The following is a 27,868-nucleotide window of genomic DNA, read 5'->3' on the forward strand; positions in this document are numbered from 1 at the left end:
AAATTTGATGTAATACCAGGAATTCTTTCTAAACAGGATTTAATCCAATTCAAGGCATTTTGCGAATTTCTCATGTAAATGAATAAAACGAGATAAATTTGACAGTGTCTGGGGGTAGGAAAGAGTGTTTGTGTGCGCGCGTGTGTATTTCACAGCCAGGCCTGGAAGAGAGCCAGAAAGCAGTCTGTCAATTAGATCATGGGGCAAAACACTTCTGATTCAGGTTTGGGGGGGGGGGGGGGGTTTGGTGGGTTTTTTTTTTTTTTAATCAAATAGAGTTAAAATATTAGGAGAAGCCATTTGCTCTCTCTCTCCAATGAAAGTTTTGCTCTTTTAAAACAGGAAGAAAAAAAGAAAAAAACCGACACATCATTCTTACTTTTCTTCTTGAGGTATGCATGTTTGTACCTTAACTTCAGAATATATCTTCAGGTGACTGAGCTGGAGGAGAAGGTATGATGGTTTTATCTTACAAGTCACAGCTATGACAATACAATGAAAAAAATCTATAAATTGCAACAAACTTCTGTACAACACAATTCCTGCAGCCCTGAAATAACAACAGTCTGCACAAACAATGGACTTCAAACTATCTGAATATATACAGGTCACGATTTCCCATCTTTCTGCCTAACAATTTCTCCCTCTAGACTTGGAAAATCTGAAGAGGTACACACAGTTTACTATTTAGAATGCTGTCTACTTGCATCCTATCCTACTCCAAAACGTGTCAACAAGAAATTTAGTGCTATCTCTTAATATAAATGCAGTCATACTAGTAAACTGGAACACTGCCTCTATATTAGAGGGTGAACTGACTTAACTCTCCATTTTATATCTATACTTTTAAATCAGTATACACAGCTTATTAGAGCTGTAGAGAAAAAATAATTTAATTTTGTTCCCTGACTAACCACTCTGCTGAGGTCAGTGTAGAGCACAGAGCAGGAATGTTTCAAAAGCTAGTAAGTTTAAAAAAAAAAAAAATCGGATGTTCACATTGGACTTTATCTCTACTCCCTCCCTCTCCAGTCTAAGCTAAATGTCAATAACCATTTTGTTCAAAGGTAGGTCAGAACAGTGGATGAAATATCTATTTTAGCCTAGATGTTACATGGCTTTTTGAAATAGTTTCAACCTGATGTTTTTCCAGTCACTCAAATAAAAACATCTCCAAAGCTTTAAGATACAATGGGACCAAGTCAGATATTAATCCGCAGCAGCTTAGAAATATAGTAGTCAAGTTAAAACATAATTTTTGTTTACAATTTTTGTTGTTACAAATATTGTCACAAGTTACTGTTGTTCTCCAATATTTTCAACCAGCTTAATGAAAACACAGTAGAACCTCATTGTTTCACACTTGTCACTGGGAGATTCAGCATACATTTCTTCACTGTGACCATTTTACAACATTCAAGCACTGAGAATTAGCCAGGATGATGCACTTCAAGATATGCTCTGTTCTTATCAGTGGTGAGTTATAATTCAGCTTTATTTCCTGTCCTGGGATGTAAGTGTACTGATATTTAGTAGGAAAAAAAAGTCATAAAACGAGGTAGCACTGACACTCTCTTTGCTGGAATGTGGACAGATCCTGGGCTTAATTTTAAAGGGTGGCTTAGCAAGATTCTACTGTAATCTACACAAAATGTATAAAACACGAACCATTTCCAGAATAAGGCCACTAATTTTGCCATTGGCAATTAACAGTGAGAAACAGCAGTTAAAAGAAAAAACACTCACTTGATTACAGAGGTGTTTTTGAGGCAATAAACTGTGGGAAGAAGTATAAACACACAGTCCTCTCATCCCTCCTCTTTCTTTTCCAGTATGAGTTTAGGTGTCTCTGCTTCCTGTATGTACTATTCCCTGAGGAGAAATTTCAGTCTATTTTCTTAGTGGGAAATCTAAACAAGTCCATGCTACATTTGAAGATGGGGACAGCACTGTAGAACAGTAGGATTACAAGCTTCCCATGAGTCATAGTCATGACAGTCTGATGTCCAGATGCCCAGATTCGATACCAGGGCCCATAAAAAGGGTCTGAAATGGCTGGGCACAACATGTTGTTCAGATTCACTTCTGTGACCTAGGAAAGGGACAACAAATTTATAAATTAGTAATATTTTGGGTTGCAATGCTTCAGAGACCTAAAATGGTAATTTTCAAATTACCATAGTAATCAAAAGTGTTTAGCTGGCAATCCTTTGTTCAGCGTCAATTGGCCAGCTTTCAGAAGGAAAGCAGATCTGAATGCAGTTGTGCATTTAAGAGATGGATTTATATGGCTGCATAGCTGATTTATGGAAGGTTTTACCACTACTTGGGAAATATGAGATACAAATGGCCATTAGGACATGCAATTAAAAATTTGTATTCAAGTAATTTTATCCATGTGAATCTGGACACTTTGAAAAACTAGTCAGTGTTTTTATTTTGAATGTACTTGCAAACTATCTGTTTATTAACACACATTTACTTACCAGTCCCAGAATCTGCAAGATGCTAAAATGGTATACAAACATAAGCCCAGTAGATAGAAGAGCCCACCAGAAATTGGAGAGTGGTTCTGGAGTGTAGACACCTTGAAAAGAAAGGAATACATTAGTATTCAGCTGAATTACTGTGTCCAAACACTCATGGAAAATCCTCTTTTCTCCTTTAGATGTTGGGGGATCCGGTTTTAGCTGATAACCTAGAGACTCCTGTTATCGTAATTAATATTTGAGAGCCTTATTTCTTACCTGGAGCATCTGGATCAGTTTCTTCCCTCCTTCTGCTCCAACGTTAAAATGTACAATATATTAGCTCAGTAAGCTTGCCTATTTTCCACCAACACCAGTGATTTTTACCTCATTTACCTAATTTTTCCTTCTAACACAGAAGTACTAAACGTATCTAAAATACTGTAACAGCATACAATGGAGTCTTCAAAATCAGGTTATTTTTGTACTCAAACACCTGCTTGTTATGGGAGCTATGACTTTAGCATGTACAGAACTAACCCAGGCAGCGGCAATTACTGCACAGTGCTGCATTAGAGTGTAGCTTGATGGCCATTTCCTATTTCATCGTTGGTTGACATCCATTCAAGTAATTTGCACTGATAATGCATAGAAACAGAAAACCTTTATAAAGTAGTCAATCCATTAGCGACAGACCATGCTCTTAAGTGAAAATTGCTGTGGAGATACTCTCAAGTATACACTATAAGCAATTAATTTTATATTCAGTAGACACCACAGATGCCTCAGTATTTCAGGGCTCTCCTCCTGAAAACGAGTTTTGGCAATTTAGTGAAAAAACACAATGTCACATGATGTAGAGTTCACCAAAGAAGTAATCATACTCTAATAAAAGTACCCTTAGATGCAAGGCTATTTTTAGAATTAAGTATTCAAACATATGGCGAGAACAGAAACAGTTTACAGAGTTGTCAAAGTCTTACTAGCAGACATGTTAATAAGATATGGGGGAAAATACTGCTTTCCTTATGACTTTAATAACCTAGGGAAACACCCACACAAAAAGATGCACACTGTCATGGTGCTCAGGCTCTGTAAAAAGTTGTATACTTTCAGACAGTTGTAAAAAAAAAATACTGTCATTTTTAATCTGCCTTTGCCTGCTCTCTGCCCTGTTAGATATTATCAAATGTTGATACATATGTTCATTACTCAAAGGATGCCTTATAGCAGAGACAGGCTATATTGATATTACCCTTCACTAGCTAGCACATTCAGCAATAACCATAAAGATTCAATAGACTTCAGCATAGGCTGTACAAGTCTATGGGGACTGAGAATAACTATGTACATGTGTAGGTAGCTATGACAGTACTCCCTAGACTAAAGCTGGTATGAGTATGCCCATGTACAGTGTCTTATGAAGATAAAGGCAAAATAACTCCTTTTCCCTGCTTCACCACACCACCATTTAGTAATGCATGCTCTCTGTTTTTAAATCACCAGAGAACTGCTTTCTCAATCCTTATTGCCCTTTTACAATTCTTTTCTGCATTTATTTTTCTGTAATTTTGGCTGTCATGCCAGGTAGCTACAGTAAAATCAATGTAATTTAAATGGAAATTTCTGAAAGTTACAATATTCTTCCCAAAACTACCTACACTTTACATTCTAAAGCAGTAGAGCTATCCATTACCCACTGAAAATAACATAGCATCTCTGTTCCTAGTCAACAGAGAGCAAGAAGTTGGTTGTATACTTGAATGACAGCAGCGCGTATGCACCCCGTATGTCACTCTCACTGTGACTTTAATAAGCAACAACACTGTTGTAATTTTACCCAAAATACAATTGCACACCATGTTTTAGTAAGCAAACTGTGGCTTGATGCAACCATGACAAATATGAGCTTCTGTGAAAGCATAAGACAGCTTATAGGATTTCTTTTCCAGTGGCTGGATGAAGATCAGAGGAAGTGTCTGAACTACAAGCAAAATCCAAAGTTAAAAGTGAAGTTGATACGAATAATGGAGTCCTCTATAGTTAAAGGGAGAAAATGCAGACTAGTCTAATATTTCTAACATACTTAGCAAGTATGATCCAAGAACTGAGGGGTATCCTATTTACAAACCAGTACAGAAAGCTTCACTTAAATAGCAATGATATTAGTTAAACTCCACTACCTGAAAACATCAGTAAGATGGCAGATACATGACACCACCTTGCATATGGTTTTTCATTATAGATAGGAAGAGAGGAAGCAAGTAGCCTTGGTGTCAGAGTTTAAGTGACCACAGCTCTATTACCAAAGTACCAACTTTAAGTGACCTGGTCAAGCTATACATAAACTTTTTGTGCTGCCTCCCTAGCTGTAAAGAAAATGTCATTTGACTTGCAAAGTTTTTCAGTGTTGTCTTTGCAATTTTAAGTGCATTTTTAACCTAGATGCAATACACAAAATAATATTTAAATAAGTTAAGCTATCTAAAACAGCTCCCAGGAACTGGTAGAGTAGTGCTATACCATATTTGTATTCACATGAACTCACCTGCTTGACATTTACTTATGTTATTTCAGAAGTATTGTATAAAGCCTGAGAACAGATGGTACTAGACTAAAGAGATGAACATTCAGAAAAGCTAGAATTCAGAGACCTTGATATTTGGGGGACAACTTAGAGGCCTACATTGTTTCACTAAGCAACATGTAAAACACTAAAATAGACAAGTGATCCTAGCTATGAAACAGGATTGGAGGAAGAACGCAGTCTTTAAGAGATTAAGTAAACTGCCCAAGATGACAAAGCAGAGCAATGGCATAGTTTGGCTTTGAACCCATGTTTCTCGTATCCAGCTCAAACAATCTAGCCAGAGAATTGTGTTTCAGCAGACACTTAGGAGAGCTGTTCAGGTTCTTCCAGCTAAGAATTTTGCACTACAACATCCTCTTTTTTTTTCTTGCAAAATTTATATATTTATATATATATATCTATAAAAATATTTTATATATATATATTTATATATATATATATATATATATAAATAAAATGACTCTCTCACTCCACACTGACCTCACCAAATAATAGAAAAATCTCCTTACTTGCTAGACTTCACAATCCTGAAAACAACAGTATGATATTCAGTAGTGTCATTATCCAGACATCAAGGGACAGAAAGGAAACAATGACCTCTGCACAGAAACATTTCAGAGGGAGCTGGATTCCCACATGTGGTTTGGGATACTAATTTTAAATTCATACCTGGGATATTTTGTGAGCATTTCTCATTAGACAAATAATCACTATAGATTTTATAACTCTGCAGTACTGCTATTCAACAGATGACTGTTTAACAGACCAGTGTGAACTACTTTCTTTAGCACAGTCTGTTAACAATGGCATACAAAAAGGAAAATTGAGATCCAGCTGAGTGGTTGTTTGAGTGGCCTGTGGTGGGTTTGTCACAAGCTATTTGCTGCTCACATGGGAAATCAATTTCAATATGTAGCGGTGAGCTTCACTATTTTTCTATCACTAAGGAGCACAGGCGGTTCTTATATGTTAAGCACATTCAAAAAATTTAATCCGACTGCCAGTCTGGCACTAATCTCATTCGCAGAAATGCTCATGCCTCAGACAGTTGAGACCATTCCAGATCAGGGTCATCCAAGTAGGCTATATATTTGCTCTTGGGTTGAAATAGCATGGTAATGGATATTTCAGTTTAAACTTTATTATTTCAATAGCACTGTTAGGAAGGACTTAATATGGATTCAGGAGATTTGGGTTCATCATCTGCTTCTGCAACAAGAATTCATGTGACCTTGAACAAGTCAAATAGTTAACTTTGTTATCTAGGAAATGGAAGTGTGGCTTTAAAATCTAAAGATCAACATCAAAGAGAGACTAAATTTATTTTAAACTGACTTTTTCCCCCATGAAGTCTTGTGCTAGTTCTAGTGTCCTTACTAATTATTTATTGAAACTTCTCAAAAAATAGGCTTGTGAAAATCTTTATGGAATTTAACAGAAACGAATACTTCTTTTGTATTTCCATAGAAGCATAATGTAGTTGAAAATTACTCTTCCTTTGGTTGCAAGTGGAGATTTATTTTTTCCCCTGTCCAAAATACAACCAAATCAGTTTACTCTCTCCACAGTGTGGACAACCTGCATTTGAATTGTGAATTTTGCACACCCATTTTAACAAAGAAGATGCTGGAGACCTAGCTCCCCCTGCAGTCTAGTATGTCTGAACCATACGATGACACTGTGTGACACTGCAGTGACACTGATACAAAGGCCTCTGATTAAGCATAAAGGATATTCCTGGAACTTCAGGTGCATCTGTTCATACATCAGATTGCTCCTTAAAGTGCCCCCCAAAAAAGGGGAAAAAAAAGGAAAAAAAAAAAAACCCCAACACCAGTATGCTTTTCTGTTCCATTAAATAATGCTGGAGATCTCAAACCGTAAGAAAGATTATCACCTGAACTCTACCGCTGAGGAGTAGCCACATATTAACTCTTAGGCCATACCACTGTGGAGTGATACCATTTGCTCACAGCACTTAGGAAATAACAATGCCATTTTGATTAAATTTCAATATAATTTGAAGCTGTGAAATCAAGTGCACATGTGATCTTGTCAAATCCATCCAAAAATCTGACCACTGATAGATTTACTAGCTTAAGGACCAAGACAGTCAAGAACTGGTTAGACCTCTGAGGTTGATGCAATGTAAGCTAGATTTTTTTTTTTCCATTATGTTGAAAGTGTATGGTAGGCAAAATAAAGTTTTCCTGAACACCACTGGAGGTCTCTCATACCTTCATCTCTGGAGGCCAGGTTAACGCACTCCTGAAACAGTGGTGGCAGTTTGAGACATTATAATTCCCCAGCTGCCTAAGCCTTCTACCAGCAATCTCTATCCCAGTAGCAAAATACAGTGTACTTATCTGAGCATACTTGTATGCTTTATAAGACCAACTTAGTTGTGACTGCAGATGAAAGTGGTTTGAGGAGTTCTCAGTGAAGGGGTGGTTCCATGGTCTAAGTCAGTGCTGCACTGGTTCCTGTCTTTTTCTCTCCACCCTGGCAATTCACTCATTGTGCATCCCTTTTGCCAGTCCTAGCGCTCATCTGATCACACAGTAATACAGTCCAGGAGCTACAAAAGCATTCATACTTTTTTGAAAGGGAAGAGAGGGTCTCATTCCCTGAGGGGGATTAAAAAAAAACCACAGTGACCATATCCAAAATTCTGTATCTGTCCTATAGCTGGGCAGTCTGATTAGAGCTTTTTCAGGAATGCTGCTTCCTGCCCAGATCTAGAATATAATTTTTGACAAGCTTCACAGGTGATACAAGGTGAGATTCATCCTACAGGAAAGCAGCCAACTACAGGCCTACTTCACGTAGGAACTGCATTGAGTTAAAATCTTCTGTGCTGACCTGTTACATCTGCACGCCATCTATTTCACCTGAGAGCCTTGTAGTGCAGTTGAGAAAGATCTGAACCACAGTACATGTGCATTTGTTTTGTCTCAGTGGTATGTGCATGCATACATGCACATGCACGTTTGGAAAGGAAATATGTTAGAAGGGGAAGAAAGGAAATTTGTATTCAGCCAGTACAGAGGGGAGGGAGACAGAGGAAGAGGGGAAGAAATCTTTATTCCCAAGGGGGAATAGACCCTTGAGCACTGAGCTCTCAGTCAGTTTACTGTGCAACACTGAAGCCTGAGCACTGATCATGTCTCTAGTACAGCAGTTTGATCCTAAGCATGGTGGAACCCCCAAACTGATGAGAGGGAACACCGAAGGTGATTCTGCCAGTGCAACATGTCCTGTCTTCACCACTATAATGAATAATGGGGAATTCAAAAAGAAAGAGAAAAAAAGGATTTATCGTCCTCACTGTCACCCAGTTTCCTGTCCAAAAGGAAACACTTCAACACATAATTGAGTCTGTGTGCGTGATTAGGATGATACTTGATTAGCATATCAACAAACTCAGTCATGCAGTTCTATCTAGAATAAGCCTCAAGCCATCTCTGCTTCAGGTGTTTTGCTCAACTCACTTGAGAGAAATATTAATATTGTGATAGAGATCCTATTAAGGGAATCAGTAATATCAATAGGCTTCCAGTAAAACTGAAGTAGCATACTTTTTCACATCCTATCCATTCCTTTTCATTTTTCCATTTTTACTACACTTCAGTAACTTCTCCAGATTATTATCTATAGATTCACTGATGGAACTTTCTATCATAAATATAGGAATAGAGCTGCTATCAATAAATATAGAGCTGATCAATGTCCATAGAGCAGGCTGCACAAGATATGATAAAGGGTATCATCTACTCAAAGTGCTTTTCAACAGAGGTGCTATTGAAATGACAAAATATTAACAAATATTTTTAAGCTGAGTAGTTTTTCCATCAACAATCATAAATCTAGTCACCTGTGGCATCAGCCATAACTTACTACAAGAGTTCACCTGTGTTTTGCTAATACGTGTTTTGCTAATGAGTCAGTCAGGTGACTAGGAGCCAACTGCATAAGAAATTGAAAAGTTAGTTACACAGCCTAGGGCAATCCCAATTGATACATTTAGCCAATAAAGTTTGGGTTTGAAATTTCAGTACTATCATGTCAACATTAGATGGCAGCAAATACCTGGGAATTAATAAAGGGCAAAAATTTAGACCACCACATTAGGCTGCAAAGGATGGAGACAATGTACAACACAAAGCCCTTCAAACTACAGGTATAGTCCCATCAGCTCCAGATAAAAGGCACAGAAAAAACAGGAGAACATTTACTTTGAAATTCAAAGGAAGATCACAAGTAACATCCAATGACGAATGTAAAAGCAAAGCAAATACATATCTCAAAATGATACATTATTTGGGAACTTCAAAGACATCAAAAGAAGTGATATGGTAATATTACAAGAGTTTGATTTGTCATTGCCTACAATGCACTGCATGGCTGTAAACACTATTGTTTCCTCTCTGCCTTCTGTAATGATTAGGAGTTTATATAACTTCTGTTTTACTATATCTTTTAAATTCTGGCAAGCGGTGCTATCAAAGTTGCATCAAAACGAAATGTGGCTGGCATATTTCACTAATAAGAGACAAACAGAATGATCTCTGAATTACTGTACTTCACTTTTTCTTTGGATCATTTACACTTAGCTTCACTCAATAGTCAAGAACCAAAAGAGGGTTACAAACATAGCGTAGTAAGTGCAAAGGATTGTAAGTGGCTGCTGCTGTAAAATACAAGAGATTCACGAGAATGAAACAGGCTAAGTTTGTTCTGAGCGTTTGCTAAATTATATCCCACTGCCTGGCATCACACCCCTAGGTTGTCAGTTGAAGCTTCTGAACATCTGGACTATATATTATGAGCTTCTATTTCCTACATGAAACAATGTAGCTCTGCTAGATAATGCGGCTGAGGGCACATTGACGCTAGAGGGGGAGAGAGCATCACACCAGATGAATACATACTACACTACCTTCTAAGGGGTGATGATTAGAAAAACCCCAGTCAGTGCAATGATTTAGGATTCCCAGACTTACTGCAATATTACAGTAAAATGGATGCAAGATAGTAATACTGTTTGAGAAGGTAACAAGCAAGCTAGCCTATTTTACTAATGAGTGCCACTACAATTCATTACAGCTTCAGAATTCCAAGAAATTATCTGACTAGCTGATTAATATTTACCTGGGATCTAATGATAAAAAGATATCTTTCCAGCTCAGTTTAAGGTGCAGTACTTCCCGAGAAACATCCAAGAAGGCAAAAGTCTTGAAAACAACATAACCCTTTGGGCGAAAGACCATCTTTTTATGTCCCTAATTCAGTGCCTGACACTGTTACCCAGGATGGAACTCCAACATACCACCAGAAACTGTTAAGTAACAACAAGTAAGAGTAATACATATTTTAAGAAAAAGAGCAAAAATCTGTGGTAACCGTTAGGCACATCTTGTTCCACTGGAAGGGACCAATTCAATATACAAAGGGCAAAGTGCCAACCTACCTCCTTTCCGCAGCAGATAGATGGGCACAACGTAGAGCATCACATGCTGGATGTAATAGATTTCCATTTCAAATGGAAGCTGAGGAATAAGGAAAATTCATTATTAACAACTGAGTCACAAGGAACCATTTTTAAGAAGGAAAACTTCTCCTTATGCCCTGCAAGAATCCCTTCATTTAAGTTCTTTTGTCACCTGTGTATATTAACAAAGGGATGAGAGACATTAATGGTCAGTGCTTTGAAAATGCAGCTATCTGTACCCATCCCATCCTCCTTGCCGCAAACACGATACAGTGCTTCGAGCAGAGAATTTAGAAAATTAGCCAGAAGCACAATAAAGGAGGAATAACATAAGATAACATAAGCTTGCTCTCTTCCTTTTCCTTGTTAGTATAAATTACCAACAACGATGCAAAAAAGCAAAGTAATCAAACACCCCCCATATGGCAGCAGCCTATTTACAAAAAAAGTTAACTGCTAGCTTGCAAGTGATAGAAGTCTATAAAGCAGGTATTTTTCATTACAACAATTTTAAAATAAAAGTTACTGCTGAGAGAGCCTGTGCAAAAATTTTCAAAAGACCTGATTTAGCAAACTGCACACATGTGAAACTACTGTGCTTCTCTTAAAACCAGTAAAATTCAAAACAGATGAACACCAGTCAGTCTTCAAGCTGCAGAAGAATACATATAAACAAGTTACGTGTTAGTGGTAAATTAGGTATTCCTCATCTGCTAACATCATTTGAGAAATTACTGTTAGTCATTTGTGTGTTTAGTTGAATTCATGTTACCTCTTAGAGGTCAGACAGACTGTGCTAAAATAATACTGTTCTAAAAATAACCTGAACCAGAGCCCAACTAATTCCAATTCTAGTTCTGTATGAGTTAGAAAAATTAATACACTGTATTTGAAAGTTATTCCCATCTCCTCTAAGTGTCTTTGTCTAAACCCATTTGTTAGGAAAAAAAAGTCTCAAACTAGACCATAACACATTTAAAATTGAACAATGGCAGGAGACATTAAAATTCAAAATTCATAATCCAAGTTATTGTTGCAGTTCACTTAAAAGGCTGAAGAGACATACTTTTCTGATATATTTCAGATGTGAAAATTGGACAATACCCTTACTTGAGTCTGAAATCTCACAGGAGTAATGCAAAGCCAAATCGTTAGCCTTGGTTCAAATGCAGACTCATTTTAAAGCCTAAAGTGACTCCGGATGCAAGTCTTACTATCATGGCTTGTCTGTTTAAAAAAAAAAAAAAAAAAACCCCAAAATAAAAAACCTTCCTTTTCTGTTATTGTCCAAAGATATTAAAGTCATAATGTTGAAACAGAAACATCACAAAAAATTCTGCATCAGCAGAAGTCAGAGATTGAAACAGTTCAGTTTTCTTCCTAAATAACAGTCAATAAACAGCAGATAAATTCTACAATTTTTTTAATCCAATTTTGAATTTAAAAGCCATTAAATCCAACAGCTGGATTCTATTAGTCCTGGCATCCTCCAGCTGAATACTTTAAATGCTATCAGTGTCCTGACTGCAAACTCCAACATGTGCAGCCAGCTCTTGGGAAACAGTAGGCTAAAGAATCTTCCATACAAGCTGTTGGGTTAATTTAAGTATTCTGTATCAAAACATAAAACCAACCAAGATAACAGTATGCAGAAGCAAGAACTTCACAGAAATTCTGAAGTTTCCTGACTATTAATCTTTTCTTTTGTCTCCTGTATTACCTGTTGAAAGATACCTAGGGCAAAATAAGGGAATCAAACAAGAATATTTGAAGAGAGGCTAACGCAGCTTTAGTAGCGAGAAAGGAAAACCTGTACCTCTCCCAACTGGAATACGCACACTTCAGAAACAATAGCTCCTAATATAAACAATACAACATGAGGCACTCAACCCCTGCCAAGGAGCATGCTCTAATATCCTGTGGTTTCATAAGGGCTTCTGCACTCCCCGAGTTGTGAGGGTCAGTTACACACACATTACACTCAGGACACTTCTGAGAACAGAGTAACAGTTGTTTTGCTGCAGTAGTGTTGACAATATTTTTTTTTGTGTAAAACAAAACATTTTTTTTGCTGTGAAAGATTGATTGTTCTGAAGCCCAGCTAATTATGCAAGTGCATTTCCTGGTATGGAACTGACAACGCAGACTTCTCTGTACAACCAGGCCCTCAAGCTGTACAGCCAGGCCACAATAAAGAGAAAAAAACAAACACAAAAGATTAACTATAAAGTCGTACAGAACAACTGACTCACCCAGCTCTAAAGGTCTGGTCTGTAAGTTGTTTTATCAATAAACACTCATTCACAGATAGCAGATAGGTGCAGATAGTGGAGACAACATAGAAAGGATCACCCATCAATCCAGGATTTTAAAAACCTCTTCATGAAAACAAATTAGCAGTTTAGAATGTGATCACATTTGAGATATCCAAAAATCAAAGCAACACTTATTCACAGAACATAAAGAAGTTCAGAATACTGCCTCCTGAGTTAATTCATCTCATAATATTTGATGGTATGCAGTTGCAAAGGCCATGAGTATCTAAATCCAGACTGCAACAAACTCTAAAGTAGACCCTCGCCACAGGCCTCAACAGACGTGTCTTCTCCCATCAGATGCCTTTGGTGGAACGCAGCAGCCACTCTCAAGAGCAACAAGTATTTCCCTAGTAACAGACCAATGTATTGATGATATATTTCTTTATCCACACCTGTCCCAGATTCGGGAACATTGAACGTTCGTTATCAAGATGGACTACTCTGAACTCTGTATATTAATTTTCAATCTGTTTGCCGGCTGTTTGCCCTAAACTCCTCTCTCCCTTGCAGGCTGCTAGTACCACTCTTCCTGCATTTCACCTTGTTTCCCTTCTCAGGGCATTAAAACAAGTAAAGGTACAAGACAAAATGACAAATTATCCATTTCTTCTACTAACTCATATTCTAGGCTCTCTTAACAGTCTAAATGAATACAGAGTACAGGCTACCCTGCTACTCAAGATAATAGGTTCTTTTCCTTTAAAGGTTGCTACTTGAAGAAAAATCTGTTCATTGTCCATTCACTGGTTTTAACATTGGTATAAAATCATGCTGTGTTTCAAAACACAGCCTAATACTGATGACATACACTATTCCTCAAACATGCACACAAAATCCACAGTACTATGTTAGCATATTTTGCAATAAACATTCAGACTATTCAGTTTTTACATTTTCTGATGAAACTTCTGCTAGAAGATGTATGATGTTTTGTTTTTTTCCAGGAAGAGTTCAGCTCAAGGTAGCCACATCTGCTGCTTGCCCCCGCATCAGCCCAGTATGGTGCAGATTCAAAAGGGCCACAATTCCCAGGACACTTGCTAAGGGCTCACTGGAGATGTACCAAGAATAAATAGTGAGCAGACAGTAAGCTGTCATCCCAGGAACAGGTAAGTTATGTATAATGGCCTAACTAAACCCTTAGCAGCCACTTTTATTGCTTATGAGACTGTAGAAAAGAGAAACTATGTGATGAAGGATTAGAGCTCACCTCTTTCTTTTATCTCTGAGCAAGAAAAGTCACGGCCATCAACGGCAGTCCTCTGAGCACATAATGGATGCCTCAGCTTAAACCAGCTATTGCCCTAAGGAAACAATTAGGTCTTTCCATTGACTGCACTAAGATTTAGAAAAAGCTCTTCAAAACCATAGAGCTTCGAACAGAGTTGAGCCCAGAAGTCTGATATTTAGATGCGAGTTCCTCCCTGCCCCGCAAAGCATGGCAAAACACTAGTCTAAACTCACTTCAACTCAGCTGGTTTCAGTGGGAAGGGAGGTTGCAACTTTGCTCTATTTTCTGAAAGCAGTATTCCTCCCTCTGTTAATTATTTATGCCTTGGTTTTATATTTGCAACAATAGCTCAAGCACTGTGTTGGGCAAGAACTCTCCCTCCACCATCCTCTACAAAGACTGCAGGGTATGACCGAAAAAGGAACAAAAGTAGTTCAGCTCTGCCCTTTTCTCCAGCACACCCAGCAGGCAGGCTAGGTGTCTGCAGTAAACATGGAACGGCATTCTGTACCAGTAGCTTTCCTAGACATAGTCAGTAATCCAGGTTCATAACTTAAAAATAATGACTACTATCCTAGACAGGGTCAGTAATCCACAAATAAGCCGCAAGCAGATTTTTTTAATTTAACCTGTAAAGCAAACCACAGTATATATGAAATGGGAGAGGGGGAATCTATATAAAGCTGTACAATGCAGAAATCATGGGGCAAACAGCTACTAGGCCCATGTAACAGATGTTGGTTACTTCTCAACATATTCAGGATAGCAAGTGACTTATTTAGCAGAGGAGAGACAGTTGCTGGAGAAGTTTAAGAGAATCATCTCAGGACAGACATGAAGTATTTAAAAAGAAAAAAAAATCCAAAACAAAAGCACAAGTGGCCTTTGGAAAACAGATTATTTCCAGTCCTGCTAAGACTCATTTCTCAAGCAGACGTCCAAACGGCAAGTAGCCAAGAAGTTGACCCACGTTACACTATTGTACTGTTCAGTACTGTATTATTCAGCCAATTCTACAGCTCAGGCACCAGTTTGTCCACCTGACATAGATCAGATAAGGGATTCCCACATACCTGAATGGGGCAAAAATAAAGATACGTTAATGCTGGCATTAACGCCAACAGCAAAGCCACTTAAAATAAATGAGTACCAGGGCTGTAGCTAAGTATCAGGCACCCATCTGTGTGGTGTCTGTGCTAAGGTCTAAACCAGTTTCCCCAGATTTTATTTGCAACAGTTCCTTTTCTGATATTTTAGTGGCAGCTTGTTGCATTCAGATTTCCTGCCATATACCTACTTGTCTGTAATTGATACAAATACATATTGATGAGTGTTGTCTCCCCCCAACCAAAAAACCCTAATCTCAACTTCAAGTAGGCATCTGCCATCTTCTACACAATCCAGTCAGTAGAGAGAATTATAATATAATCCCTTAAGGTAGCATTAATTGATTAGTTTTATCCAATATTATCTAGTTCTCATTTTCAATTAATCCTGTTAGGGTGGGCATATATACAGAGGGAGAGAATCAGAATCTGCATCTGCTACCAGAGGAAAGTGTTAGCATGCACAAGCACAGTCATGAGATTTATAAAGAGTCCATTTGTGCTGAAGATTAGTAGAGCCGAGACATGGTGGAACACAGGACTAGGAATAATACCTTGCTACAGGGATGGAGTGGATCAGAAACATAATGAAACAAGAACAACAACTATATTTTTACTAGTATACAAATGCCAGAAGATCCAGTTAGAGCAAACCCCCAGGATTCCAACTCATGACATACCCAAATTCTGCTAATTTGAGAGGGAAATTTTTTCTTGGCCTGTCACTACAGAGGATGAAGCTGACCAAGAAAGTTAGGAAAATGCAGTTGTTTGATGCACTGCTGAGCTAAACTGTAGGCATTTATTTTAACTTTTATTACTGTTTTCCTTATTTGAACAGTGCTAGATTTGATGTTTATTGTATCTCATAAAAAGGCATTACAGTCTCCTGGTCACTCAATTTGATTATACAAACCAGCACACATGTAATGACTCTAGGGACACAGTCAGGCATCTGTAGAATTGAGTCCAAGACAGAAGAGTTATATGTGCACAAAATACTAATTTCAGAAAGAGTATTTTTTACTTCCTCTACAGATAATACTGGCACTACTTACCACCAGTATAAGGTAAATTTGCATTCCCAGATAAAAGTGTGATTGTAAATTGCACTTACACACCCATATCATTTTAACGTACATAGCCTAGATACGTGTGAAAGATGCAGAATCATTGGCTTTAGTACGAATAGCAGCCAAAGCACAACCTTTCCAGAGCCCTGGATGTCTAACCATACTGTTATTTTCATTTATGCCAGTTAGACTTAGACAATTTAGAAATGACATCATGTGCTACCATTACTTATTCCATTTTGCTGTGTAGCTAACAGGCATTTGGGGCAAACTTTTTACTACAGTGCATTATTACCTTAACAGTCAACAGAGATGCAGTAGGACATTATCATAGTCCCTAAAGACAGTGCACTGCAAGTATTGCTCAAAGTATGATTCTATTCCTAAAACAGATTTAGGCTGTGTACCTCTCAAGGCAAATAGTTCTAATAATACTATCTAGCAACTTCTGGAAACATTAAAACTGCACCATCTCTGTGTTAGCCGAGACAGTAAGCCCAACGCCTCTAGGACATGTCTTATTTTTTACTTCATCTATATCAACATATTCAGGACATCAGCTTGCAAACAAAGCTTTAAAACCAGTAGAAATATTTTCCTTTAAAATTTGATTAATGCAATATGTTCGCACACATGCTCATACAAAAACAATTACTCTCCAAACACTTCACTGGCAGCTAAATTAATTTACTTGCACAGACCTGGTGCCACAAATTGTTTTGCGACTTATTTGAGAAACTTTTAACGGGGTTCCTTTCCAACCTTTGTGAGGCTTAGGCTATCAGGACCTACACTGTATTCCATGGAATATAGATACAGAGTTAAAAGAGATCTTGCACTTGTGTATTTCTTCTTACACCTTTCTAGCCTCCTACCCAGGAACCTAACAATATGATTCCCTTAACATTTTCTTCTCTATTTATCTGGAAGTCTTCAAAGATTACCCTATTTTCCATGTGATTGTTAATGCTAATCAAGAATGTTTTGTCTCTTGAGAATGGGATGCAATTATGAAAGAAAACTAAAACCCCTTTATTTCTGAAAGGGTAAATAAGAACTCATAAATATTAACTGAAGAAAAAGCGAACTGTTCCATCTTTATCCAACAACTATTCCAATGCACAAAGTTTAATGCCATCATAAATACACATCATAAATAACGTGGCAAATAATAGGAATATTTAGTTGCTAAAACACAAATGTATGTATCTGTTGCTCAAGATTGTTAAATCCACAATATCATGCCAAGGCAGGCAAATATTTTCTTGGAAAGATCAGAATAGAATGATCCGACCTTTCAGATGACATTTTTTGAAACACTATCCCAAGTGCCCACTACAGTTGAACAATATTTTTAACAAGTATAGTGCCACTGAAAGGTTACATCTACAGAAGGGAGAAACTAAATATTGTCGTTTCAATGAATATCTCAACTCTATTTCTGCTAGCAACAACCAGATATTTAAGAATACTTAGGAAACAACTGACGTTTTAACAGAGTTTTAACAAATATATTAGAAATAAAAACCAAAATGTCAAATTATGCTACAGGCTTCCACAAAGTTTCAGAATAATTTGGCATTAAATCATAAATACAAAAAGAATATTTACAAAGCATTAAATAATATAAGCGGCATGAAAAGTATTTATTAGATAGACCTAAACATACTGTGCTATAAAACATTCAAAGAGATGTTCTGGAAAACACTTTGAACAAGTTAGCACTTAGAACCAAAAACAAGCACAGTTTTTCCTTTGTGCAATATCAGGAGCACTGAGACTTCATAAACTGAAAAGGGCATTTACCAATATTTTTTTTTTTTTTTTGGGGGGGGGGGGGAATATTCTATTCCCATGACTGAGAAGAGTTCTCTCTCCACTTGTCCATAATACTAGGCACATGCTCAACTCATTTTTGATGCTAGTTATGCACATACATGGCAACAAAAAGCATCTCTGTACTACATGATGCTAAAATCCCACATATGAAACAGCAAATTTTTATGAATATTTCCTTCACATGAATTTTGAAAAACTTTGGGTTTTTAAGTTGTGGAGGAGGTTGCTTTTGTTCCAGAATGTCGGGACTGTACATAAAATAGCTGAAACATACATTCTTCCAAGGTTATTTCATATAACTGCATATACCCACAGCCATTCTAGCAGAAAACCTTCTTGTGTTGGAGGAGCCAAACACCAACAGAATTGAAAAAAGAATATACAATACTATGAAGTCAATAACATTTGTGATAGCCTTTCTTAGCAAAGCAACTGTGCAGATGAGCAGAGAAGTTCAGACCAAAGTCCAAGCTATCAGCAATGTTCCTTAAATTAACCCGAGGTCACATCTTATTTAAGCTGCAATGGTTTTTTTGGTTGTTTTTTGGGTTTTTTTTTTGTTTTTTTTATAATGCAGTATGTTGCATTTAAACCCAAAGTACTGCAAGCTTTACGAAGATGGAAAAAAATTAATTCCATAATCTATTGTAAGACTTGGTCTACATATATAAGGGAAGATTCTTAAAGATATTTAGGCACTTAAAAAAGCAACTAAAATCCAATGGAATTTGCAGAAGTGAGATTTAGGCATTTAAATCTAGAAACCAAAATTCTACCACAACTTTTACAGTATATGAACCTATGTGCCTAACCTTACTCCTTCTAAATCTCACATAGCAGATGAATAGCAAAGACTGATAGATTATAATTGACTTGGTCTTACTGTGATACTTGGCAACATAAATCAGGCTTATACCTCAACTTTCTAAAATTACATGCAATTCCATTCCCCCTCTCTGCCAAAGTGGAGCTCTACCAGTTCTGAAAACAGAAAAGTGATTAGCTGAGCATCCTAAATACATAACATATTATTCATCTTCTGGTCATCTGTAACTTCCTCCTTCTGTACTGTAAACTTAAATCCTGATACCCAATAACTCCTAAACAAACATCCATCAGCTAGTGAAGTAATGACTGTCCTTCATCCTGTATCTTCTGCCATTTGCCCCTTTCAGCTTATGGATATGTACCAAGAAAACTATACATCTGATATTTTCTCCTGCATCTCACTGTTTCCATCTCCATAATTTGCTAGTGTGTTCCACATGCTTGCTAACATGCTCCACAACTTGCTAGTGTGTCCATGCCCAGGCAGGCTGCTGAATTTGCTAAATTATCAGGCTTCTCAGAAAGAGACTACAGCTCAACAGTAAACATCTCCTGCCTGTAAGATAACTGACAAACAATCCACTTGGAAGAGAAAGGTTCAGCAGAACGGCAGCTGAAGACAATGAAAACTACCTACAACAAGACAATTCCCAGCTGTATATCAAATATCTCTGAAGGATAAAACATATTTTCCATTATGAAACGTAACAGTAAGACATTTTGGTGCCTAGGGCAAGGTGTCAATTTGGTACAATCTCACAAAGTGATGGGAGGCAAGAGTCTCCTGTTTCCTTGATCTCACTGATCTCAGAACTCTCTCCCACCTACCTGCCCATAAACATGATCTCCCTCCCCTGCTTCTAAATGAGTAGCTGGGTCAGGTATCCAACTTCTCATGCTCTTACTTTCTGCTAGGCACTATATATTACAACTCTTTACAGATGTAGCTAGGTATACAAATTTTTGTATGAAGCATGTATACAGTAAAATATATGTCTTAAAATATCACAAGACTGAAATAAAAAGTTGAGGCATAAAATGATGACCATTCCTGACTGAGTCAAAAGCTTTTCAGGAAGGTATTACAAATCAGAGCAGAGGAACAGAGAGCATAGACAAATTTATTGCACTTTTTTTTTGAACTTCCTACTAAATGTTAAGAGTTATTCAGTGCTTTCAGGAAAATGTCATTGTGGATAATTACAATGACAGTTATAGAGCAGAATGCATGTCTACCAAGAAGTAATTTGAGCCAAAGCTGCAGTGCTATAAAACATCACCCATATTATCTTGTGCCAGAAGACACACAGAAAAGAGACTAGCCTAGCAAGCAGCTGTTAAGCCAAAAATATCCTAGAGCTGTATTTATTACAAAAATATTTGCTCTTGGATGTAGTCCTTTGGCTCCTCTATCTCTAGTTAAGGGCAGAATTTTATACGAGTAGTCTGTATTTTTCCTGTTTAATCACCACTGCCCAAATATAAATGAGATCTATAATAATATTAGAGAAAATACAAGTTAATGATTTATTAAAATATTTCAACATGTATTATTTTAACCTTAACAGGTTACTCCTAAAAATCCAATAGAAATCAGAAAGCTACCTAATTTGAAATAGGAAAAGTATTCTATTATCAAGAAATTGTATTTGAATTTTTGATTTAATGCCATTTCTATTCAGCAGTAACTAGTTTTAATAAAAACAATTGCAAATTGCAAATAAACATTTCTAGTATGAAAAAGAATATGTGTAGTTACCAGATTAGGAAGGACAACCTAAACCTTGAAGAAACTCTAGGCTTATACTACTGAAACCACTGAAATCTGAGAAAATGAGCAAGCATGTGTACTTATATGTATATATACATACACACACACACACACACACACCCATATGTGCATGCATAACAACTCTTAAAAATAATTCTTAGAAATATTTTATCCAGCTCAGATTCAGGACAACTTTTCTTAGCATTAATTCTCAACAGGTTTGAGTATTACTAGGGACACCAACAGGCTAATTTTTCTTCCAGAAGACAGGAATTTTGTAGCAGTTTTGAAAACTTGGATGAAGAAACCCTGCTGTGCCTAATTTGGGGGGGGGGGGGGGGGGGAGAGAGCAGGTGACAGACACCAACAACATTGGGCAAATTCCAGGCCTGAGGAATCTCCCATATTCATGTGTACCCATTGCTAGTTTTTTAGTCTCCCACTACGTCATTTTAACCATAGGCCACGTGCTATCCTGTGAAGCCGCTTTCAAAGCTATCACATTCACTGTCAGTTTAAAGATCAGGGTGGAATGGACAACGAACTTTGTTCTACACTTCCACTCTCCACATTATTAACTCTCCACATGGAAGTTTTTGTGATTGTGCTTGTAAATCAAAGACTAGTATTTTGGATCCATTCTAGTGAACTGTACCAGGAATTTACAGCCTGGTAAAATGGACTGAATTTTCCTAAAGCCAAATATATTTACTCAGCATTCACTTTGATCATAGGAGGGCTCTTATGTGACTTCACTCAGGAAAAAAGCTTGTTGTTTGAGGTAAATAACTTGAAGCAAAAATCTAACTCAAACTATAATTTGTAGGACTAATAGCTTTCAGCCACCAGGCTGAAATAAAGACTGTATCTATAGCATATTCAAAGGCTTAAATGATGCTGACCGGCATACATCTACTAACAATCCAGCTTGCTTCAGTACTGATAACATTGAAACTGGCAGCAGAGATTTCAGCACCAACTGTACAACTTGAACCCTGAATATGTCCTTGTATTAGCAGCCTACACAAATTGCATTGCTGCAACTTCACTGGTCTTGTTTGCCAAAGTTTCCTAGATTAAGCCCACCCCAGCTACGATATGATGCTACAACTACATTCCTGAATGCACTGCTGCCACCCTACAAAAGGGTTTAGACTTTAGAATTAACCTAATCATGTGAAAGATATAAACTATTTTTTTGCATTAACTTTTTTCCCCACAATCAATTTACCCTGTAAAACACAAGGACAAAAGGTACGGCAGTGTAGCAACTGACGTCCAAAAGAAAACACACTTGACAGCTCCATCTCACAATGGAGCCATTCTGAAGTCTAAACTTTTTATACTTAAATTTTATTTATAGTTTTATATGCATCTGCTCGAAAAGAAACTAGTTCTTCAGTTTCAGGCATTCAATAGTGTTGTCTCAGACATCGTTAAAATAATACTTACAAATAAAAAAATGCATTTCAGAAAGTAGTTTGCTTGCTCCAGCAATGTAGAAGAAACACCTTTTAGACAGCTTTACAAAAGGGTCTGGGATGAAGAAAGGCGGCTGCTTGCAAGTGTTAGTAATCTGACTGCCATATTCAAAACAGCAAGTTCTTCACAGTAAAAGCAGCAACTCAGTGATAATCTAGTACTTCAGAAAGATCTTAGCAAAAGAGCTAACTTACCTGCTTTGAGTGAAACACTCTCATCCCATCATTTTCTCAGTGTCTTAGGTATCTCTTCAATACACAAATCCAGCAGGTATTTATAGATCACTCGGATTCATTATGCAAATAGTATGTAGCCTGCTGAATTTAATTAAGAGGGAGGAAATACTTGCAGAAACAAAGATATGGGAATAAAGAAGTTTTCCATGACCAGTGAATTTACATGCAGCAAGAAATTTTAACCATCAAAACTTGCTTAGTATTTTAGAAGTATAGCTCCTAAACCAAATCTGCGTAATTTAGCCACCTCTAAAGACAGCTCAAGCACCTTCCTAGAGAAAGTATTGTAGGAAGAAATACACAAGGAGAAGGAAAGGTATAGTATACTCACCAGGCGCGTGTTAACAACAGGAAACAGCAATGCTAAGAGAGCCCCATTTAACATATGCATCTGTAACCTTAGAAGAGAGATGAGATATTATTTTCACAGATTAGAAATGAAATGCAAGGTTTTTATGTAGTATGTTATATGTATATGTTATGTATAATTATGTAGTATTTTATGTAGTATATCTTTCATAAAAGGTAGCAAGAAATTTGAGAAAATTCTGCTGGCTTTAATTTGAATAAAGCCACTGTTCACTACAATAACCAGGATAAAAACTCTCTTTAAATAAACATTTAAATAATTTCCTGAAGTAGGACTGCTTTCTATAATGAGCTTTGGATTCCTAGAAGGTTTTGACTGCCTGTTCATATTAATCCTGTTCATGGTCCAGGCTGCTAAATGGTTGAAATTTTGCTGTTCATTTTGCTTTCAGAGCTTAAAATAGAGATTTGATAAAGTTTTTACTTTCATCCAACTCCATAAATGTACATGACATCAAACTAAAGCTTCAGGAATTTGGAAGAAGTCTGATTTTTGAGTCACTTAAATAAAAGAATTATATTTGTAAAGATGCAACAGAGAATCCCAAGCAAAGAATAGGGAAAGAAAGTAGTATTTAAATTACAGTGCTGTATTTTATTTTATACAGCTTTCAGTCATCTTTCCCTGAACCACTGTTGCATCAGATACCTACAGAAGTAAGGTCAGTACTGTTTAAGTCTACTTCATATAAGAGACAAAGTAAAGCATAAATTTCATTCTACAACCACTGCCTGTCATAAACTCTATTAAAAATTACAAAGTTTATAAGTAACTTGGGGCGGGGGAGGAAGGCATTACAATTCCAAAACAGATCTTCAAATGTCATTTATATGTCAGGACGTCAGAAAACAGAAAGGCTTATTCTGAAAAAGAACAAATACTGCAGCCTCTGCCCTGCAACCAGTCCTTTGCAAATGCATAGTAAATCCAGGATTTCCTAGACACCAGACTTACTTTGCACGCTCTCTGAGATGAAGAGGCACTAGTACTGTATCTCTGTATTCAGCCTACTCCCTGCCCAAATAAGGAGCAGCAGGAAAAAGTTGTAGCGAGACAGTAGCACCTCCAAAACAATTCATGAGGCATGCCCCCAGCATCATATTTTCCAGTCACTGCCTAGACTAAGACAAGAAAGAGCCGAGTGAACTGTCATGGTGGCAACTACAGCCATTCCTGATTATCATTCTGTCTGGGAAGTCCCATGACCCTCCCCACAATATACTAGCTGTACCCCTATCATGCAACGCACATGAGAGAGGGCCTTTGAGAGCAAGAACTCTAAGACTCTATAGGTAAAAACCTATAAAAAGTATGGGCTGTTTACTGGACTCTACTGCACTAGTCCATTAGACCACTTCCTAAAGTTAGTAACAATAAGCAATATTATAGAAAAGATTGCACACATTTGAGAAATACCCAAATCAGTAGGAATTTGCTTTAACTATGTAATTTATCTCCACATTTTAAAAAATAGACCCATACTGTACATATGGCCTTCCATGAAGATCAGCTACTAGTTTTTAGTGAAGATAATCAGAAAGTACAAGGCACATGACATACATTTAACAAGCCCATAGGTTATTCTGTAGAAGGACACCTGTGCTCTCATCAACTACTGCGCTAATAGATGTTGCCTGTGAGACCAAAACCACCACCAGTACAAAAGAAACAAGGGTAAGTGGACTCAGCACCCACAGCTGAAGCCATGACCCTTTTCAAGGTCTCATCATTCAGTCCAACCAGTATGTCTTTCTAACTAAGGGCTGGATGCATATCTTAATATTTTATGACTTAAGCCACAATCAAATTCTAAGCACACCATGCAAGTAGACAGAAATGTAGCAAGGATGGGGCATTACCTGAAAAGAATCATTGCAACCCGACATGGAGGACAGGCAAGAAGAAAAATCTGAAACATTAGGAAAAAAAAAAGAAAGAAGTTAATTATACGATCTTATTTAAACTCTATTTTGTGTATCTTTATTCCTCAGTTCTCTATGTGACAGATCACTTCTAACTAGAACTGTTTTACAGCAGAGCTGGAAAAGACTAAAAATCATGAACAAATTAAAAGATCTCACATTACCTACATATACAAGGATTTAAGCAGTAGGAGCAGCATCTAGGATTCAGCTTCTGCCAGTTCCTAAGAAGCAAGTCAAATTCTAGTCCATTTGAAATTCTATCATTATTAAATATATATATACTTATATATAGATCTCTCTCTCTCTCTCAGGGCTTTAGTAAAGCACATTACTGTATTACCAATCATTTCACTATTGTAGCCTCTATAGCCTTACTTTGGGAAGTGCTAAGAGGCTTTTATAGACAACCATCTTACATTAGATCTTCAAGACTGGGCCCAGCACTGCTGAAGCAAAGGAGAGTATTGTCATCATAAATGCTTAGTATTCAGCACAGCAGGGACCTTACCATGACCAGAGGATATCTCAGTATCTGTTCTATAGATAACCTTAGCAGTCATCTTTAAGTACATTTGTTGCCTTATTTCCATAGAGTATTTTTGAAGTACTGTTTAAATTTCACCAGGAATTAGCTATCTATTTCCTAAAACAAAAAGTAACCTAATGCAATTTGAGCAGTATATATTTGTTTCTCTTCATAGGCCAAACTCCTATCATAAATACGACCTGGTTTAAATCCTTATGTAATAAAATATTGTTGATTAGCAACAATCTCCCATCTAACTTTCAAGGATAACCATCAACCTTTGATACTGTTGTCCAGACCTCTCACAGCAACTTAAAACACTTCATATCAGCAAGTTTTACTCTGGATAAAAAGAAAAAACTGTGCAAGTGTTCAGTGTTAACCCCCTACCCCCACTTTTTTTTAAAAAAATATTGTCCACTACGGGGCGGGGGGGGGGGAGAGAAGAATTCCTTCCTAGTTTGGTCTGCTCTCTGAGAGAAAGTATTTCACTAAAAAATGGATCATGCTTTTTTCTGTTGTTTCTAAAATAAGTGCACAATAGATTATTTCACTGCCAAGCTACTAGTCAAATCATTAAATCACTCCAAGTGAGAATACTTGAAGAACATGTCCACTTTGGGGACAAGTTGGATAAATTGAACAAACCTGTTTCTTTGAAGTGCTACAGGGCATACCTGGCCAGGTAACTGATGGATGTTCAAATGAATTACTACCAGGTCATGTACTTGCTATAGCAACAATAGAAAGGTTGGAGCCTGCATCATTCTATCCAGCCCTTGTGCCTGAAAGGGCCTGTTATTACCATATGAATAAATGCGCACATTTCAAATATTTTATTTCCAGTGCAGGTTCCTAATATACAGCCATTTATTTCTCTAATCAAATTACTTGTATGTTTTAATTCAAGTCCATCAGTCTCAATAACAGTTTAGAATGTACACATACACTCACGGGAAAAAAAATCTTTTTCCCTAGTCATACAGAACTCCAATAGAGGCACAGCAAGAAAAAGGCATCAATTAATTTAAAGAACCTCAAGACATTTGCTTAGTGAATGCTCCTAAAAGCCAATCAGAGTTTCTTTCAAGTCTTGTATTTAAAAAGCAAGGCATTTCTACTCATCAAGGAAAGTTAAAGAGTAAGTGAACACAATGGATGCATGATGACAATCTGCTAGTGGATGCTTTCTTTGCTAAGGAAAAAACAAAAAACCTACAAAATCTTATGTGAGGTCTATATATCACCTTACACATTAAGGCCCATATGGCTTCTGGGAAAAGTGTCCAACACTTACTAATTACATTTCATTATTCCATCATTTGATATTTTTGCAACAGACTCTGTCTACTAACTAAATTAAAGTTTCATCAACTGTGGACTATATCCCTTCTGTCATGGACCATAAAATTTTCCCTTCTGTGGTCTCTTATAATACCTGTTTTTTCCCATGCTATTTGTATATATTCAAAGTATATATTCAAAAAGTCAAACTTTTTAAACATTCCATGCTATATGTTAACAGAAGGAGAGACGGCATTTAGAGTCCCACTAGTTCATTTGAACCTTTAAATTCAGGTATCTTATGATTTCCTTACATTCATAAATCTGACAGAAGAGAGATGTTACATTTGAAGCACTGTTCATACTTAAATGAAGAAAATTCTCCAGTACAGATTTCATTTTTTCTTTTTATTTCCTACATCTTAAAAAAAAAAAAAGTTTTTCTCTGTGTACACAAAATAATCAAAACAGAAATGTGTCTTAATCACACAAGTCATTCACTTTTCTGACACACTGCAGAGTGTTCCAACTACCGAACAGCAGAGGAAAAACGACGGTACAACTCTATGTACCAGCTGAATCTTAATGTACCTGCTGATTCTCACCATTGAGGTGAAACAGTAGCAAGTATTAAAAAAGTATGGTCATAATAGTTACAAAGATTGAGATGAACACATCAACCTAATCAAAAATACTTTACTGCCTCAGAGACAGGCAAAGAAGAGAACAGGATTCACAGCTGCTCATTTTCAGGTCAACTCTACAGCAACAAACACAGTTTCTGGATTTGTGATGGCAAAAGAAATATTAAATATTTTTGAGCATGCAAGTCCCTCTGTTATGAGGGATCTTTCAGAAAAATGTGTTTGTCTTTCATTTTTGGGAAGGATAGCAGGGAATTTAACTGGAATGTTTATGTTAAAACTTTAAGATAGTGAAACAGATCTTCAAATGTTTCAGCTTTAGCAATTTAATATCAAGCACTTTCTGTCTAAATACCTACTTTCCATGATAAATAAACCTCACAACCTCTTAAAAGGAATGTTTTACAGACCCTTTGTATCAGATTTACAGAGGATTACTTCACAGAGTAGATTTAAATGTTAGAGAGCATCATCATTCAGCTCACGTAGTAATTAGCAGCCTGAAAATACCTAGTTCACAGCAGACACGCTCATAAGCTCTAACGTACTGAGTGTTCACATACTCATTCCATAATAATATTACATTTCACTGTCATACTGGAAACGCAATCTTTAGCCTTGAGGTAGGAAACAGCCAAGTCTTATAAACGGAACAATATCATATAAAGTTAGTGACATGGCTGTGA

The 27,868-nt window shown here is 37.0% G+C and overlaps 1 protein-coding gene across 2 annotated transcripts in view; it reads right to left on the reverse strand.

The window, feature by feature from the left end:
- Nucleotides 1-369: 369 nt before the first annotated feature.
- TMEM164 (transmembrane protein 164) overlaps nucleotides 370-27,868 on the reverse strand; it is a 42,768-nt gene continuing 15,269 nt past the window's right edge. For both annotated transcript variants that reach the window (XM_064518144.1, XM_064518145.1), the window contains exons 3-7: nucleotides 24,663-24,712; nucleotides 22,765-22,831; nucleotides 10,529-10,607; nucleotides 2,487-2,587; nucleotides 370-2,092 (exon numbers count right to left, since the gene is read on the reverse strand). In XM_064518144.1, coding sequence (XP_064374214.1) covers nucleotides 1,886-2,092; nucleotides 2,487-2,587; nucleotides 10,529-10,607; nucleotides 22,765-22,831; nucleotides 24,663-24,712 — 504 coding nt within the window. In that variant the 3' untranslated portion in view covers nucleotides 370-1,885. The remainder of the gene's footprint in view (nucleotides 2,093-2,486; nucleotides 2,588-10,528; nucleotides 10,608-22,764; nucleotides 22,832-24,662; nucleotides 24,713-27,868) is intronic.

Source organism: Dromaius novaehollandiae, chromosome 11, assembly GCF_036370855.1.
Source record: "Dromaius novaehollandiae isolate bDroNov1 chromosome 11, bDroNov1.hap1, whole genome shotgun sequence".
Classification (NCBI taxonomy): Eukaryota; Metazoa; Chordata; class Aves; order Casuariiformes; family Dromaiidae; genus Dromaius; species Dromaius novaehollandiae.